The sequence below is a fragment of the Macaca fascicularis genome, chromosome 2 (genome assembly GCF_037993035.2).
Source record: "Macaca fascicularis isolate 582-1 chromosome 2, T2T-MFA8v1.1".
NCBI lineage: Eukaryota > Metazoa > Chordata > Mammalia > Primates > Cercopithecidae > Macaca > Macaca fascicularis.
The window spans coordinates 140,941,432-140,960,278 of NC_088376.1; the positions used below are offsets into that span (position 1 = coordinate 140,941,432).

Below are 18,847 nucleotides of genomic sequence, written 5' to 3' on the forward strand. Positions count from 1 at the left end.
AAGGTTATAAATTCCCTCTTTTATGATGTTTTCTATAGAGGATACTTTAGGACAGAATATCCCTTCTGTACATCAATATGCTGCTAATTCCAAAAAAGAACAACTTTGTAATTTGAAAGAATTGGTAACAAGTGTGGCATATGATGAACCACATTTATCCATTCTGCTCTCTATTGAAAGGAAATGGACTTTCACTTATTTCCTTCTAAACCAAAGTTTCAAGACATAAATATTGACAAAATAGATTATCTCTCTTCCTAAGGGATGATTCCATCTTCTTTCCCACTATATTTCTAGGTAAAAGTGGATCAATTTTACTGTTATCCAAACAGTAAATGGGAGGAAACTTCAGGTACTATGAAAAATATTTCATTTTTAATTGAAAAACCAAGATTCTGGTGAGAGCTCCATCACTGTGTATCTGTGTGACTTTGGATACACCACCTAATATTTGCAAACCTTTGTTTCTGCACCTTAAAAAGTGGGGTTTGATAAAAATCTGAACTCACATTTAATATGCCATTTTTACTCACACTCTTAGTCCATTTGTCCTGCTATCACAAAATACCTGAGGCTATATTATGTATAAAGAACAGACCTTTATTTCTCACTATTCTGGAGGCTGGGGAGTCTAAAATCAAGGTGCCGGCAGGTTTGGTGTCTGGTGAGGGCTGCTCTGTTGAGGGCTCCATCTGTGCTTCCAAGGTGGCACCATGTTATTGCATCCTCCAGAGGGGATGAAGGCTGTGTCTTCACATGGTGGAACGGACAGAAAGGCAAGAGGGTTGAATGCTGTTTGAAGCCTCTTTTATGAAGGCCTTAATCCCATTCATGAGGGAGGAGTTCTCATGACCTTATCACCCCCCTATGGGCCTTATCTCTTAATACTATTGCATTGAGGATTAAGTTTCAACATAAATTTTGAAGGGGACACACACATTCAAACCATAGCGCTCAGCATACTAGAATCTCATGTGTTACTTGGTGCTGGTGATACACAGAGAGCAGTTGCCATAGTATATCATAATGCCACTAAGTACTTGGCTTTGATCTTAGAAGAAACCAAGTTCAGTCCCTGTTCTGCAACCTCTTATAATGGTGGCCTGTCTCCAGGCCTTTCTTTTCCATCATTAAATGAGGAAGAGCATAGCTCTTGTCTGTGGGTTATATGACACTGTCCCCAATAACCATTTTTACTTTGAAGGGAGCCTAACCTTATTATGCACTCAGTAAGTGATAGTTATTATTGTCATTATTTTACATGGCTCTAAATAGGATACATAGGGGTTATCTTTTGAGGAGGGGAGAGTCAGAGTTGATTTGTGGTTTTGTAAACACTCTTTTTTCAAAGCTGAGCAAATCTCTGCCTAAGTTGAAAGATTATGGCTTTGTTTATCCTTGTCTGACAGGACTTTCTAGTTTCAGTCAGTGGGTAATGTAGAACATATGTCTGGTTTGGATTTCCCGACAAACTTTCAATTAAAATACCAGTGTCCCACCAGGAAGAACCGTATCTGGAGCCCCTTACCTGCCATAAACTTTATCTCCATTGTGTTCTCCTTCCCAGCTTCACTGTAGACATCATGATAGCCCTGTCTCCTAAGGAACAATATGAAAAATAATTAAAATAGTTTCACACCAGAAAGAGAAGCATACCAAATTCAAATTTAGTGGACCCGTTAGAAACATGTTCTCAAAGTTTTGCTTGAGTAGCTTTCAGATTACTCCCTTTCACGCTTCCTAGTATATATATTGACGCATTCACTATGTGCCAAATTACAAACCTGAAACATTTAGAGAAAGACAGAAGTAGGGTACTTTAGCTGCCAAAGAGACAGGTGCAAAGGTTCATGAATATTAGTTGAGGAGCTGTGGTGCATATAACATGAAAGTACTGCCTGCAGGCATTCTGTGATTGGGCAATTTAATGTCAGGGAAGGCAGTGGGGAATGGAGGGTGTCACTGGGGAGTTAAAAACGCCAGTTCACCCCAGAAGGGCTTAAAACAGATGGTCTCCAGGAAACTGTGAAATCATGACTGAATGTAGAAAAGGCAGCCTCTACACTTTGGTCGTACTTTTGTTTAGTCGAGAAGGAGGATGGTTTGGCTCTGGGAGGGTTGGAGAGATAGCTGGGGAAAGAAACGGTTGTTTCTCCCAGTCCCACAAAAGCTTGGACAACTCTGGATTATAGAGCTCTTAATACATGACAACTAAAGCGTCAGAAGCCAAAGCAGGTCTTCTAGGTCATTTATACCTCCTATTAAGCAGAAAAATATATCCCTATGAGCATGGATAATGGGAGACACTGCTCATTCAGAGCATAAAAGAGAGGCATTTCCAGCATTTGATTTGAGAGCCATGCAAGTGCTGTTTTTTCCTTGGTTATCAGCTCTGGCAGCCACCTGCTGCTTAAAACAGCCTGATGTGGTTGCTGAAATTACCCTACTCTGTCCTCCTTAACTAGTGGCTCATGATTTTAGATCACCTGCATCTGTAATCCAAGGTGCAAAATTCTAATGCATATGCCTGCACCCCATCCCCAAATCTATGTAATCAGAAAGTTTGGGAAAGGCCACAGAGTCCTATAGTCTTCATTTTTAACTGGCTCTCTGGGAGATTCTTTATGCATACAAAGAACACACAAAAGCATATTGAAGGCATTAGCACTGCTTTTGGTTAACGATCTTTTCAAAAGGCCACCATTAAAGTGTATGAATTCCAGCTTGAAGCTAACAGTCTCCAGAATGGCTTAGATTGTAGTTATATATATTTTTTTCCAACAACAAACTGTCCTGTGGTGGGGAAGGGCGTGGACAAGACACATGATGGAGCTTTCCATATGAGTTCAGAAATACCAGAAGGGGCACAGTTCAAGGAAGCAGATTTCTAGGGAGTAGTTGATCCCAGTGGTGTTCAGGTTGAAGTACAGGCACAAAAATGAACAGTAAGTCCACAGAGAGAAGGTTTTTGCCTGCCACATTGCTGAAGACCGGTCCTGTTGGTATGTATTCACACACACACAAGTACATTTGGAGAAGTGTCAAAAAGAAATAAGAAGAATAGAATGAAGACCAATGACATGAAGAATTAACTCACTGAATAAATTGATGTGTACCTTTCTATGAATACATGTTGATTAGGAGTTTCTTAGCTACAGCTGATAACAACTGCAACTCAAATTTGCTTAAATGAAGGCAATTGTTAGCTCTCATATCTGGGAATCTTAGGGATAAAGCTTTCTTGGGACAGAACTTGTTCTAGAGATGAAACGATGCCATCGGAACTCAGTTTGTCCCTATCCTTTAATTTTGTTCTTTTCTGTTTTGGCTTTATTCTTTTTTTAGGTTCTCTCTCTCTCTCTACGTGGGAGTCTTTGGAAGCTCCAGGCTTCCTTCTGTAAGCAATTCTAGACTACAAAAGGGGTTTTTCCTTGTAGTTCTATGAAAAGTCCTGCAATGGAGTCTTATTAGCCAGGCTTTGGTCACCCATGCATGGGAACCAATTTAACCAAGAAAATGGAATATTAATTGACCAGGCCAATTGATAACATATAAATAAGTATTAATAACTTATCAATGCTAAGCAGTGTTATCTGCTACTCCTGACCTGTGCAGAGGATTTTAGTCTATCCAAACCACTTGAGTTGAAAGAGTAGGAGGGTTGGTTCACCAAAGAAAAAGTAAAATGCTCTTACTTAATAAGGAGCAGTGGATACTGAGGCAAAAATCACAGATGTCCACTACATACTTATGCCACTAGGAAACCAATATTGAGTGAATTACTGACCTGATAGCTCATTTAGATTTCTCTAGCTAAAGCCAATCAATTTTATTTGTGTGTTTCTATACTTTTATTCTCATGAGTAAATAGTAATGCATCTATATATAAATCAGAAAGTTTGCTACAGTGGAGCATTAGATTGTTAGGTTAGTATACTATTCTGTGTGATATTGTAATGGTGGATACATGTTGTAATACATTTGCCAGGACCATAGCACGTGCAATACATTATGAACCCTAATGTAAACTCTGGGCTTTAGTTAATATAAATGCATTCATATTGGCTCATCAATTGTAACAAATACAGCACAGGAATGCAAGATGTTAACAATACAGGAAACTGTGTACAGAAGAAGGGGTGTAGACAGACTATCTGTACTCTGCTCAATTTTTCTATAAACCTCAAACTGCTCTGAAAAAATAAAGTATATTAATTAAAAGGATAAAGTTAGCTATAACTATTATCAGTCCTCTCTAGAGTAAACACTCCATGAGGGCAGGACAATGTCTGCTTTGCACACGGTTATGTCGCCTCCATGTAATATTGGAATTGGAATCCAATCTAGGCCCAGAAACTCTGATCAGAAGTCATTTGGGTCAGAAATGTTTGAGCATTTAAAATGTTTGTAATTTTAGAAGAGAAATACAGCCCACAAAACATACCCAGTGTTACATAATAGCATCCCCAGCTGAGTCTGGGTCAGCACTGCATAATCAAACGCATTTCTAATTCCGCAGCAAAGCATATGAATATTCACATTGAGACTATAAATAGTCTGCCATCAGTTCAGGTCAGTTTTTGCCTCCCAATGAGTTACAAAGTATTTGCATTTGTTGGAAATGCTTCTTCCTTGTGGTAACTAGGGCTTGACGTCAATATCACCCAATTACTAATTTTTAAAAGAGTCATTAATCCATTGTTCCTGGAATGTGTCAAGGTTTCAGATCAGGGTCAGAGTAGGATATGTTGATACAGCCCCGCTTTCTGTTCTTTTCCACTCCAACAAATCTTACAGCAATGCAGAATTTTTCTCCAAGGACAGACCCTTTTTATCTCCAAGTACTTCCCCTGTCCCACCACTATTTCTAAGATCTGGCATTACAAACGATTAGGGCCTCATTATGTGTGACACAAATGCATGATGGCGGCAGCGTTATTTTGTTAACAAGAGAACAAAGAAATAGTCTGAGAAGAGTTCACTTCTCATTTGGATTTTTTTCACTTTGTGCCTTCAGACATACACCAGCTGTCGGTAGACTTCTCTATTTCTTGCTGTTTAAAATGCTCATTTGAGGGGTTAAAAGAAGGAAGGCGGAAGCAATGACAAATGAAAGAAATGTTTATCCTTTAAGCGGGCATGTCTGTCTCCTTTAATATTTGCTTTGCCTCTGCTCTATTCAGCTGAACAACCAAATAGAATACTTATTCAATAGAAATGCTGTGTGTGGGCTAGTTTTTGAAGTAGGCACTTGGGTAAGGCCTTTGAACATGCCTTGCTGTCTGTCTTATAAATACTAACAACACTAAATTGTATTTGTAATGATAGTGTGACAGCTGTCCAATCATCATTTCTACAATCAGTGATTGAATTTTAAAGGAATTCTTGCACTCAGGAAAATCACTGTTACAGTATTTCATTTGTGAATTTCCTTAGGTTATTGCCCATACGTTTTATGAGTAATTTAGATCCATAGAGATGCTGCTGATCTTACAGTTTTTTAGCCAAAATGAATTTCCATAATCATTAGGAAGCCTGGAGGAGAAGGTTCACAGCCAGCAGGACACAGTGGGCCCTACGTGTGCTCATGCTGGTGGTGGAATGAGTAATGGTTCTTCCCACTGGGTTCCCCCTTGATGCTAGTGGTGAGGGAGAAAGTGAAATATGAGCAGGATGCTGAGAGCACACCCAACAACCCAGCTTAGCGGAAGAACTTCCCCTTCCTTTTCCCTGGTGACTTTGTTCTGCAATCTGATAAAGCAACGCGTGCCCACTGATTACACACACGTGGAGCATTTACTCTCTTGATTGGTCAAGGGCTCTGCAGGATATAGGCAAAGCCACTCTGGTTTGCACCCGGATACTTCTGTGCATGCATACTGCAAAAATCTACCTACCCTCCAGATGTGACCCAGATACAACTCATATCTAAACCCATGCAGTCTTCCCTGGCTGGTATTCTAAGCTTATACTCAAGCCCTTGTGTTCCCCATTAGGTGTCCTAGAGTTTACTTCCCAAATGAAAATTGTTGCTATTTAAGAGTTTCTACCCAAGACCAGGTGTTTAATCAAACAGTCCATTTGATGTCATAGGAAGATTGACTATATATCACAGTGCTGAGTTCTTGGCTGTTATGGCAGCACTTCATACCTGCCATTAGGATTAAGGGCTTAAACAACCCTCAGGTGCAACACCTGGGAACACCACAGCAATGACAAGTAGACTTGAACCTGGAATTTTTAGTTTTCTAAGATGAAGTCATAATATTGCATTTTTGTTCTTTCCCAACAGAGTCAGTTGAATTTGCAACAGATGGAAATATTTCCAGCAAAAGAAAAGGGTATTGTTCTAAGGGTCATGCTGGCAAAATGTGGCCTTCATCCCACGGAGTAGCCACAGAGTGATCTAGCTCATAGAACCAAACTCTGCAGGGTAGTTTTTCTTCACTGGGATCCTAAACTGTTTAGAAATGAAAGTGACCGGGCACAGTGGCTCACACCTGTAATCCCAGTACTTTGGGAGGCCAAGGCAGGCAGATCACGAGGTCGGGAGATCGAGACCATCCTGGCTAACAAAAAATTAGTTAGGGCGTGGTGGCAGGTGCCTGTATTCCCAGCTACTCGGGAGGCTGAGGCAGGAGAGTCGCTTGAACCTGGGAGGTGGAGGTTGCAGTGAGCCAAGATCGTGCCATTGCACTCCAGCCTGGGCAACAGAGTGAGACTCCATCTCACAAAAAGAAAAAGAAAAGAAAAATGAAAGCTGTCTGTGCTCAATTCATAACTAGTTTTAAAACTTTAGAATGCATAGGTCAGGCGAGGTGGCTCATGCCTGTAATCCCAGTACTTTGGGAGGCTGAGGTGGGTGGATCACAAGGTCAGGAGTTCAAGACCAGCCTGACCAACATGCTGAAACCCTGTCTCTACTAAAAACAAAAGAAATAGCCAGGCATAGTGGCATGCACCTGTAATCCCAGCTACTCAGGAGGCTGAGACAGGAGAATCACTTGAACCTGGGAGACGGAGGTTGCAGTGAGCAGAGATCAAGCCACTGTACTCCAACCTGGGTGACAGAGGGAGACCCCGTCTCAAAAAATAAAATAAAATAAAATAAACTTTACAATTCATAAAGATCAAGAGATGCTTGCTCAAATGCTGTTTCCTGAGTCCTGATAATTAGAACCCAGTAGGTCTGAGAGGGACTCAAGAATCTACCTGTTAACAAGCACCCTTAGCTAAGGTGATAGAGGTTGAGTATCCCTTATCTAAGATTCTTGAGACCGGAGGTGTTTCAGATTTTGAAATTTTTGGAGGGGTTGGATTTTGGAATATTTGCATATATATAAAATGAGATATCCTAGGGATGACACCCAAGTCTAAACGTGAAAATAATTAATGTTTCATATATACCTTATGCATATAGCCTGAAGGTGATTTATACAATATTTTAAATAGTTTTGTGCATGAAACAAAGTTTATACTTTGAACCATCAGAAAGCACAGGTGTCACTCATGTTGGCACTCAAAAAGTTTTGGATTTTGGAACATTTCAGATTTTGGATTTTTGGATTAGGGATGCTCGCCTGTTTCAGCCAGGAGGTTTCTTGACATACTTGGAAAAAGAATTATTTTAGGTATAGTTTGACTTACCTTTTTTACTAAGTTGCTTTCTATGAAATGTTTATTCTGAGATTAGATCTACTGCCTGACTTGGCCCAGCTCCTAGGATTGTTCACATATGCCATGTAAAAATAAAAATAAAAACCAAAAAACTATATTTAGCATCAGTGGAATTTTCCTAGCTCCACCCACCCTCTAGCTTCCTGCTTTACACGTGTTATCTTTTACTGACCTTTCCCTTGGAATCCAGATTTTGTTCTGTACTTGCTCCTATGGGCTTGATATTTGGGCCTGATATCTGCCTCACTTCCTTGAGTTAACCGTCACCTGAGATTCAGGCTTATTTTTCTCTGCTCAGCCCCAGAAAACCTCAGCCCAGCCCCATCCATTCAGATTCTCTTACCCAGCCTGGCTTCCAGCAGCCTGAGTAGTATCCGGCTTGCCTGGGAGGAAAGTTCAGGAAAATGTGGAAGTGGGCCAAATTAATTAAAAGAAAAAAAAAATAGAGATCATTGATGTTCCAATACAGCAAATAAATTAAGTGACACCTGGCTGCGGAGAGGTGCTTTAGTACTGTTTTTCCTAGAGGGTTTTTTTTTTTAAGTCAAAAAATATTTTGTTTCCATTACAGATGTGGTCATTTTTATTCTGTAACCTAGGAAAATAATATTAAATAATATCTTCTAATAGAAAGTTCTATGATTCTGTGCATCTCTTTCAGTAATCCAAAAATTTCAGATTAGCCTTGACACTACATTTTACTTCTGGGACACTTGTTTCTGGTCACTAAATCTCTGCTTTTTTCTAAAAATCCAAAGATTTCCCACTCCTTGTTGAAGCATGAAAGCAGATTTTTTTCAGCCTAGTCTTCTCCCTTCCCTTTATGAAGTTGAGTTTGTGCATCCTAATTCAAGATAATTTCTGTGGTATGGAACTTTACAGAACACTGGTAGTCTGGCAGAAGTTAGCCTAGTGACTGATTGGCAGGTACCTAGTTACCAAGGAGAAACGAACTCAGAAAATCATGATGTAACAGTATTGACGCCTGCACTAGATCCCCCAAGCTGGGTCTCAGATCAATGGTCTAGAATCCACAAGACCGTATGTGAACTGTTGGCAATCTTACTGCTCGCTCCCTCATTCCTTCTCTTAACATGATTTTTTAGGAATTGCTAGAAGGGTGGAAAATCATTACCTTCCCTTCCTCTAATAATGTGAGCCCATGCCCCTAACTTCTCCAAGGCAGATGAGGCACTGGGGCGACTCACCCTTTTGAGGACCCAACTGTAAAAACATTAGTCCCAACATCCTGTCACTTAAATAAGAAGACATTCATTCCTTATAAATAAATGCTGGTGGTTACAGTATAAATGCTGTGTATAGAAATGAGGACAAACTATAACTATAGGTCAATGGACTGTTGTGATCTCTTAAGCATGTATGCCTTTTGTCAATGCAGTGCAGTGCTTGTTGGGGAGGGCGGTGTCTCACAATTAGCTCTGGAGTTCAACTACAAGTGTTCTAAGAAAGGGTTAGTTTATATGTCAGTCCTAGGCCTTAACACATTCATGTGAGTCAGTTTTATAACTTTCTGTTCCTGGATGCATCCCTCGCAACTGTTAGTCCAGGCAGGCATGTGCTAAAATTACTTCTCTAAATGTTATCAAGCAAAGATGTGTTGGTTAGACTTTGCCCAATAAAAAATGTCTAGGAGTGGGTCTAAAACCGGTGTTGGCTGATTTTCTGTTCTTAGGAAATGGAGAGCTAGGAATAGAAGGATCCGTGTTAGTAGTTCTCAAACTTTAGTGTGTAAAAGACTCACCCAGGGAGCTAGGTTAAAGGGCAGATTAATGGACCCCAGATTCTTCTGGTGTAGTCAGTCTGGACTGAGATTTAATAAAACAAGCATGGCATGATAATAATGCAGGTGGTCTACAGTCTAACTCTGAGACACATTGTATTATGAAATCCTGTCCTCTGTCATTTGCTGAGATGCTCTTTACCTCTTTAGACTGAAAATCACAGCCACTCTTGTGGTTACATGGAACAACTTACTGTGATATAAAAAAAAAAAAAAAAAAAAAAAAGGATGAACTTTATCTTCCAGGCTTTGAAAACGGTAAATGCACAGTCTTTTGTATGTGCCTTCAAGACACTTGAAAGTCTCTTTGTGGCTACCACACAGAGATAGAGCAAACTTAGGGATGCCTCTCCCCTGTTTCATCTCAGAACGCCTCTCTCAGGACTCTTTGTTTCACCCAGGCACCTCAAGGTTTTGGTGAAATAAAGCAACTCTTTTTTTCTCAAATACATTGTTAACCCTGGTCCAAAGGTTTAAAAGCTAGGATATATCGTTTTTTTATACCTGGATAGCTAAACTTTCTAAAATCTCTCCCCTCGTCTTTGGGAACCCAAATAGCTCATGCACAAAAGCCTGTGGATTTCCTTCCATGAGAACTGAAATACTATTCCCTTTATGCTAATGTTAATTTTCAGGCAGTGAACTTGGTTAACTATGAGAAAATACAAACTTTAGATGGAATGCATTATTTATAGTGAATGCAGAGCATCATTATTATCAATTCTTGTTACAAAATACACAGAAAAAATATCTTTTTGTTATTTAAATATGGCATGGCTACATTGAGAAATAGTACAGATGTTAATCCACAGCCTCTCAGCTGCATCCTGAGTAATCATTATTATGTTTTATTCTTATTTGGAATTACTAGTAATAGACTCTATATTTCTGTATGAAATTCAACTCAGGGAACACCAATGAATTGAGATGATTGATATTATATATACACACAAATAATTTTGGAATTGGGGACAACAATGGAAATATTTCTCTCTTAGAGAAAATCCACCAAACTTGCTGCTTTATTAGTGATCTTGATGAATAACATTTTTCATTTACCTTGGTGTGCCAAAAAATCACTTAATTCTTTACTATTGAAATGAGCTAACATTTGACCAGTACCTAAATTTGTTTTGAAAATATTTGTGTAATTGTTAAAAATCTGAAATGTAAATACCTGGATTTTAAACACAAATATTTTTTAAAGTGCATGTTTGTGTCCTTTTTTTTTTTTTTTTTTTTTGAGACAAAGTCTTGCACTGTCTCCTGGGCTGGAGTGCAGTGGTGCAATCTCAGCTCACTGGAACCTCCACCTCGCAGGTTCAAGAGATTCTCCTGCCTCAGCCTCCCGAGTAGCTGGGATTACAAGTGCATGCCACCATGTCTGGCTAATTGTTTTGTATTTTTAGTAGAGATGGGGTTTCCCTATGTTGGCCAGGCTGGTCTCAAATGCCTGACCTCATGATCCACCATAGTGCTGGGATTACAGATGTGAGCCACCGCACCTGGCCATGTCTGTGTACTTTTATTCCATGATTTTATTTTGTGTCCTTTCATAAATCTTCTTTATTTTTGGTTGTTTAAACTTCTTATTGATGTGGTATTTTATACATGGAGTAAGGAGAGACAGTGGTAGTGGTAATATAATTCATGACATCTTTGAATGCAAATGAAATGTATGGATACATGTGTGTTTATGGGAAAATATTCCTGGCTGTTTTCCCTTTATTTGTTTTTGTGTTGTTTTGTTTTGGTTTGAGATAGCGTCTTGGTCTGTCATCCAGGCTGGAGTGTGGTGGCAGTGATCATGGCCCACTGCAGCCTCGATCCCTCAAGTTCAAGCCATCCTCCCACCTCAGCCTCCTGAGTAGCTGGGACTATAGGTGCATGCCACCATCCCCAGCTAATTTTTTAATTTTTGGTAGAGATAGGGTCTCCATGTGTTGCTCAGGTTTGTCTTGAACCCCTGGGCTCATGCAGTCCTCCACACCTCACCTCCCAGAGTGCTGGGATTACAGGCTTGAGCCACCATGCCCAGCCTGTTTTCCCATTTTTAACTGATACAGAATCACTGGCCTAGTCTAATCGTATTTATTTATAGATGAAACATTTGAGGCATGTAGAGACTAGGTGATTTTTCTGAGGTCCTGGAGTTACTACTTGACCCAAGGCATTGAAACTCAGTCCATGGTCTTTCTGAATCCCTACCCATCTCTTTCTCACAACAAGATCATGGGCCATCCTCAGTCCCCTATAATAAGATAGAACTCCATTTGGTTATTTTGTCTTCTTAACTTTTCTTCTATTTCAACCTTAGCATGAAGTTTTTTTTTTTTTTTTTTTTTTTTCCATCTGAGTTAAATGTTAAATGCCTTAGAAATTACCTTGCCAGGCTTTACCTAGATCCCCAAACCAACTTTATTCTTTTTTTCTCAGTACCGATGCACCTGAATGAATTCAGTCTCATCCTATCACCTATCAACAAAAGACTGGTTATGAAGTTTTTCCGGGATAGCAGTTGCAATTCTTGCCCTTCAGAATAATCACATATAAGGGGACTGCCAGCTGCAGGGTGATATTTAATGTAAATTTTACATCGTAACCTCTGGTGATTCTATCTTAAAACTCATCAGGCAATGCCTAAGTAAGCTAATTGAATACATTAAAAATTAAAAAAAAATACTTTGAAATAAAACAGATTCTTATTGATCACCGTGTATGTATATATACCACTGTACTTGATATAAAAATAGATAAGATACAGTCATGCTCTCAAGGAGCTTATAATCCAAACAAGGAAAAAGAAAGTGTACTCTATTAAATGCATTTAGTATAAAAAGATAAGTGTCTTGGGAAATACAGTTTTAAAATTATATGGTTAAAGAAAAAGATTGAGGGTCTAGAAGAATCTTCTAGGAAAAAGAATTTGAACTTGATTTTGAAAAATGAAAATCACTTTTATGAGCATAAGTGGTGAGATGCATTTTGAACAATACTTATTGTGTGCATAGTCTAGAAGCGTATGTACTCTACACTGCCACTTAAATATGGTTTGTGGATCATTCCAGTCTTTGAACTTTGTTACTGCTCCATGACAAAATAAGTCTCAAGCATCCAGATTCTCTTACTGAGAGAAAGCACTTAGAAATGCATGGCTGTTTAACATGGCTTCATTATCCAAGCACATAATCAGTGGACTCAAGTCATTGCACCTGTTATAGACCAGTTTGGGTGTCGCTGAGTCACGTGTGGTACCAGCTATGTGATATTTATCCTAGGTAGACCATATATGGCTTCATAAGAGATTGGGAAAACAAAGAACCTAGTCCTTCACTGCAGATAATTTGAGAATAAAGACTGTAGGTTGTTCTTTATTTGCCTACATAGTCATTTTGAAAAATTGTTGTGTATATTAGCAATACAGAGCTGTTACTCATTATTGACTTATTTACACTATCGCCCTTGCTTCTTTCTAATGTTATCATCTCATTACAATACAGAAAAAAATTTAACTTTATGACACTAGAGAGCTATCCACAATGAGAGCAGCACAAAAGCAATACAGGAAGCACATACAGTAAAGGGGTAGGCTAAAGACAAACAGAACAATACATAGAGCAGAGAAAGGGAGACGTCAAGCAGCCTGTGCCTGGAAGTTGTTAGTAAAATTAGTGACCAATGTGAAATAAGAGAGCTCACATTTTCACTTCATCATAATCCGCAGAAGATTAACCTCAATGGGAAATTTTCTTCCAGAAACTGAAACACAACCTAACCTGTTATGCCTTACTATTTTTTGTTAATTTCTTTCTATTATTTTCTTTATGTTGTTGTTTCCTGTTGTTCCTATTTGGAAGGGATTCTTCATTTTGGACATTTTCTCTTCTCATTTCAGATGATTCCACACTGCATGGCCCGATTTTTATTCAAGAACCAAGTCCTGTAATGTTCCCTTTGGATTCTGAGGAGAAAAAAGTGAAGCTCAATTGTGAAGTTAAAGGAAATCCAAAACCTCATATCAGGTTTGTTGATTTAAAAGCATGTGTTTCCATGCATATAGTTACTGTTATTAAAATCAAGAAATACTTACACAATGCTGGTTACATAAAGAGATTTTATTTATTTATATATTTATTTGTTTATTTATTTATTTATTTTTGAGACTGAGTTTTGCTCGTTACCCAGGCTGGAGTGCAATAATGCGATCTCAGCTCACTGCAAACTCCACCTCCCAGGTTCAAGCGATTCTCCTACCTCAGCCTCCCGAGTAGCTGGGATTACAGGCATGTGCCACTATGCCTGGCTAATTTTGTATGTTTAGTAAAGATGGGATTTCTCTATGTTGGTCAGGTTGGTCTCAAACTCCCGACCTCAGGTGATCCACCTGCCTCAGCCTCCCAAAGTGCTGGGATTATAGGCATGAACCACCATGCCTGGCCCAAGAGTTAGTTAGTTAGTTAGTTAGTTATTTCAAGACGGAGTCTCGCTCTGTCAGTCACCCAGGCTGGAGTGCAGTGTGCGACCACTGCTCACTGCAACCTCCGCCTACCGGGTTCGTGTGATTCTCCTGCCTCAGCCTCCTGAGTAGCTGGGATTACAGGTGTGCACCACCATGCCCAGCTAATTTTTGTATTTTTAGCAGAGACAGGATTTCACCATGTTGGCCAGGCTGGTCTTGAATTCCTGACCTCAAGGGATCCACCCGCCTCAGCCTCCCAAAGTGCTGGGATTACAAGCGTGAGCCACCGTTCCCAGCCCATTAAAAGCTTTTAGATGGGCATCGTAGGATATCCTGAAAGTCTAAGGAGATGATTGTTTCATGAAAAGCTAAGTATCCAACCTCTGTTTTTTGTAGTACTGGGAATTAAATATCCTGATTGACTTTCTCTTTGAAAACATTAACAATTCCTAACCACATATATTTAACTGAAAAAACACATTTTAAACCATATCAGTAAATTGGCAGGAAAGTAAGAAATGTCAGAAGTCCAAAAGTAAGTGGGTTTGGAACCCAAAGAAGCTGAACAGTAAAGGCAGTTTTCATGTTAATAAACTACAAGTATGAATTGAGCTTTGGTTTTCATGGCTTCAGAGGAACAGAGGTCACAAGACAAAGCCTAGACAACCCACAGGAGAATCCAACATGAGAATATCTCCCAGAATAAACCTGGGATACAAGGACTACATCTTTAGAGTAAATGTGAACAAGAAATAAGCTTGACTTCTAAAGAGACTGTGAAGCACAGGTAATTGTGTATTTCAAACATTAAACCCTAGTGGTTGTAGTAGCAGATGAGATACAACTGAAAAGAGAATTTGTAAACTGCAAGATAGGTCTGAAGAAATCCTCCAGAGGCAGCAGAAAGAGACAGAGGGAAGCAAAATACTTTAAAAAGAAAGAGAGAAAAAATGTCTAATCAGGATTCCAGAAGAAACAAGAAAGACTGAGGCAGAAGCGGTATTTAAAGAGAAGGCTAAGAATTTTCCAAACTAATTAAAACTTTCAAGCTATAGATACAGGAAGCCCAATGCACTTCAAGCAGTACAAATAAAAATGAAGCCACATCTAAAATAGTGAAATAGTGAACACCAAGTCAAACAGATGATCATAAAAGTAGCCAAAGTTGTAATACAGATAACATTCAAAGAGATCACAAACTGGCAGCTGACTTCTCAATAGCAACAAAAAAGCAGAAGACAGAAGATAGAATCTTCAGTATATTGAGAGAAACTGTCAAATGTATAGATAGCCTAAATACTTTTTTAAAAGGAAAACAAACTAACTGCATTTTTAGGCAGCCATCAACCAAAGTCTGACTCCAGCAGACCCTCACTAAAGGAAATTCTAAAAGACATACTTGAGGCACAATAAAAGTGATTCCAGATAGAAGAGCTGAGCTACAAGAATAAATAAGTAAAGCAAATGGTAAATGTTAGTAATTCCACAAAAAAATTATTGCACAGAACAATAAAAAATAATAAAAATAATACTGTCTTGTGAAGATAAAAAGAAGAAAAGTAAAAATTCATGACAACATTAGAAACAAATTTTTAAAAGATGTACTAGACAGCAGATAATCTATATGGTTAAAGAAATGAAATTGGGGCCAGCCACATTGGCTCACGCCTGTAATCCCAGCACTTTGGGAGGCCAATGTGGGTGGATCACGAGGTCAGGAGATCGAGACCATCCTAGCTAACACGGTGAAACACCGTCTCTACTAAAAAAATACAAAAAAACTAGCCGGGCGTGGTGGCGTGCACCTGTAGTCTCAGCCACTCAGGAGGATGAGGCAGGAGAATGGCGTGAACCTGGGAGGCAGAGCTTGCAGTGAGCCGAGATCGCGCCACTGCACTCCAGCCTGGGCAACAGAGCGAAACTCTATCTCAAAAAATAAATAAATAAATAAATAAATGAAATTGGAACCCTACTGCACTGCATACACAAAAATCAATTCCAGTGTATAGAAGACCTAAGTGGAAAATTTGCAATACTTTTAAAAGCAAATAGTTATACATATTTATGACTTTGGGGAAGGAAGAGATTTTCTAAATGTGACAGAAGCAGTGCAACTTGTAAAAGAAAATATTTAGCTGTATTAATATTGAAAACTGATGTTCAATAGAATAGACTGAAATAAGCAAAATTACAAGCTGTAAACTTGAAGATTTTTAAGTATATTTGTTATGGGTAAGGGATTCATATCCCAGACTATTTAAAGAATTTCCACAAACAGAATGTAAAAAACAACCCAGTGGAAACATTAGCAAAACACTTGAACAAGTACTTGTAAGAAAATGAAAACCAAAAATTCGGTAAACATAAAAGGATTGTCAATATCATTAGTGAACAGAAATATATAATTAAACCTACAACAACATACTCTTTCAAAACTATCAGATTGACAAATATAGAAAACTGACAATCTGTTGGTGAAGGTGTAGAGCAAACAGAACCCTTGATTGAACACTGCTGGTAGCAATGTAAATTGGTAAAAGCCACTGTAAAAAAAGAAAACAAAAAGCACTCCCTAGTAAATCTAAAGATGCACATAATCCATAATCTATGATCCAGTATACATAATTATGTTCATAGTATATTCACAAATACATATAACCTGGTATGTTCGTACAAGGTAACCTCATGCAGTAGTAAAAATGAATGAATGGCAGCTGCGACAACATGGGTAGATCTCAAGAACATAATTTTGAGTAAACCAGTTCACGGCCAAATACATAGTATGTAATTTCACATTCACAATATTTGAAAGTGGTTGGGATGGAGTGGTTTTTCAAGGTATAAAGGAAGCAAAACTTTACCTCTCTTCTCTTAGGATTTTTCAGCTGAGCCTGAAAATTAAATTTACATAAAGCAAATCAAAAGGAGAAAAACATTTTTTTAAATGCAAGTTTTACATGGCAAGGAAGCCTTCATAAGACAATGAAAACCCAGAGACACAGTTATCGTTGCACATTTATATACTGAATTGGACAAAGAGTAGTAAATTGTGAAAAAGTAAGTTATATGGGGAGCTAGAAGAAAATATTTTAACAAGGTCTGGACAGAGTTTTCTCTGTCTCAACTTCCTGTCCTTGATGAAAAGAATGTTACTTTCCTTCTAATATGGAAAGGACATCTCTGGCATGGGGATTTCATCCCTTGCTCTTTAGAAGAAGAATGAAGGTGAAAGTGGTCCTCTTGTACCTGCTGTTTTCCGAGTACCTTTAACTCAAAATAGTCAATATAGGCTGGGCACAGTGGCTCACGCCTGTAATCCCAGCCCTTTGGGAGGCTAAGGCATTACGATGGCTTGAGGCCAGGAGTTTGAGAACAACCTGGGCAACATAGCAAGACCCCCATCTCTACAAAAATAATTTAAAAACTAGTCAGCCATGGGGGTGCATACCTGTAGTCCTAGCTACTCAGGAGGCTGAGGTGGGAAGATTGCTTGAGTCTAGGAGTTCTAGGCTGCAGTGAGCTATGATTACACCACTACATTCCATCATGGGTGACAGAGGAAGACCCAGTCTCTAAATAAATAAATAAATAAATAAATGTCAATATGCCAGAGCAGCATATTTTTGAGTGGCATGCTCTGAACTCCTTCAAAGGATAATAACATACAGGATAAAATTATAAAGAATATCACAGGAATGAAAAAGCCAAAATTAAAGATTATAAGTAACCATTAAGAAAGAGTGGTTATAATCAAAGTAGATACAGCAGACTTCTAAAGTGATAATATCCCTTTTAAACACAGATCTTCATTGGCTCATGATTTTTTATAACTTACATCTTATAAATATTATTATGCCTCTATTCAAATTTGATAATTAAAAACTATAATAACTAATATCTAATGTTATATAAAAACAGAAATATATATGTCATAGTTTAGGAGAGATTGGAGTCATCAGGTTGGGTTCTCAGAAGAAATGAGATTTGAACTGAGATAAGTAATTTTCAAATAGGCAGAGGACATTCTGTTCAAGTTAAAGGATGGCAGTATTAGTATAGTGGATATTATTTTAGAATTTATGTGCTCATTTATCCATTTGTTCATTTGTCAAACATATTCATTATTTGTCCTTCAAACCTCACCAGTGTTTTTCAAACTGAATTCCAGGGCACATGGAATTGGCTTAAAGATTACCAGAAAAAGAAAATAACAGAATTTTCATCCAAGATTCAGCCTTCGCAGGTCTACTTTGAACTGGGCCATATATTAGGATTCTGAAAAATATGTCATCTAGACAAAATATTTAAACCACTCTGTTAAGCAGCTGCAATGCACCAGGCACCATGCTAGGTCTGAGTATTCAAAGATTAATCAACTCTACAACATGTTTACTAGTACTATTAATTTGAGGACTGCCTAGATGTGGATGTAGTTGGAGTAGAATGAGGTAAATACAAGTAAAGGATGACTACGTTCTAGGTACTCTGGAGGAAAGAAAGTCTAATTCAGGATGGTGAGGGTAGATGTCACTGAAGGCTTCACAGAAAAGGAGATATTTTAATATATCTGGAGGGTGAATGGTTCTTTCATCACATGGATAAGGAAAGGAAGTGCATTCCAGAAAATAAGAAAACAACTCTCTAACGGACCATATAATTAGAGTGAACATGTAATTTATCATCTAAGGGCACTTTTTAAAGCAGAAGGCCACTGTTCATAATTATTCTAGGACAGCAGGTGTAAACCCAGCACTTGTCTTGGGCAAGCCAGAATAAATAGTTATTCTCCCTAGAATATATTAAACCCAAGGCTAAATCAAAGATCTTTAAATACTTTATGTAATAAAGAATGCAGGAAGCAAAGGCTCTTAGATACATAAACGATGAGTTAACTGGTTCCTGTTTTCCTT

The 18,847-nt window shown here is 38.5% G+C and overlaps 1 protein-coding gene across 12 annotated transcripts in view; it reads left to right on the forward strand.

The window, feature by feature from the left end:
- CNTN4 (contactin 4) overlaps positions 1 to 18,847 on the forward strand; it is a 975,847-nt gene that overhangs the window by 627,923 nt on the left and 329,077 nt on the right. For all 12 annotated transcript variants that reach the window (XM_045384783.3, XM_045384784.3, XM_005547640.5 and 9 more), the window contains one exon: positions 13,374 to 13,500. In XM_045384783.3, coding sequence (XP_045240718.1) covers positions 13,374 to 13,500 — 127 coding nt within the window. The remainder of the gene's footprint in view (positions 1 to 13,373; positions 13,501 to 18,847) is intronic.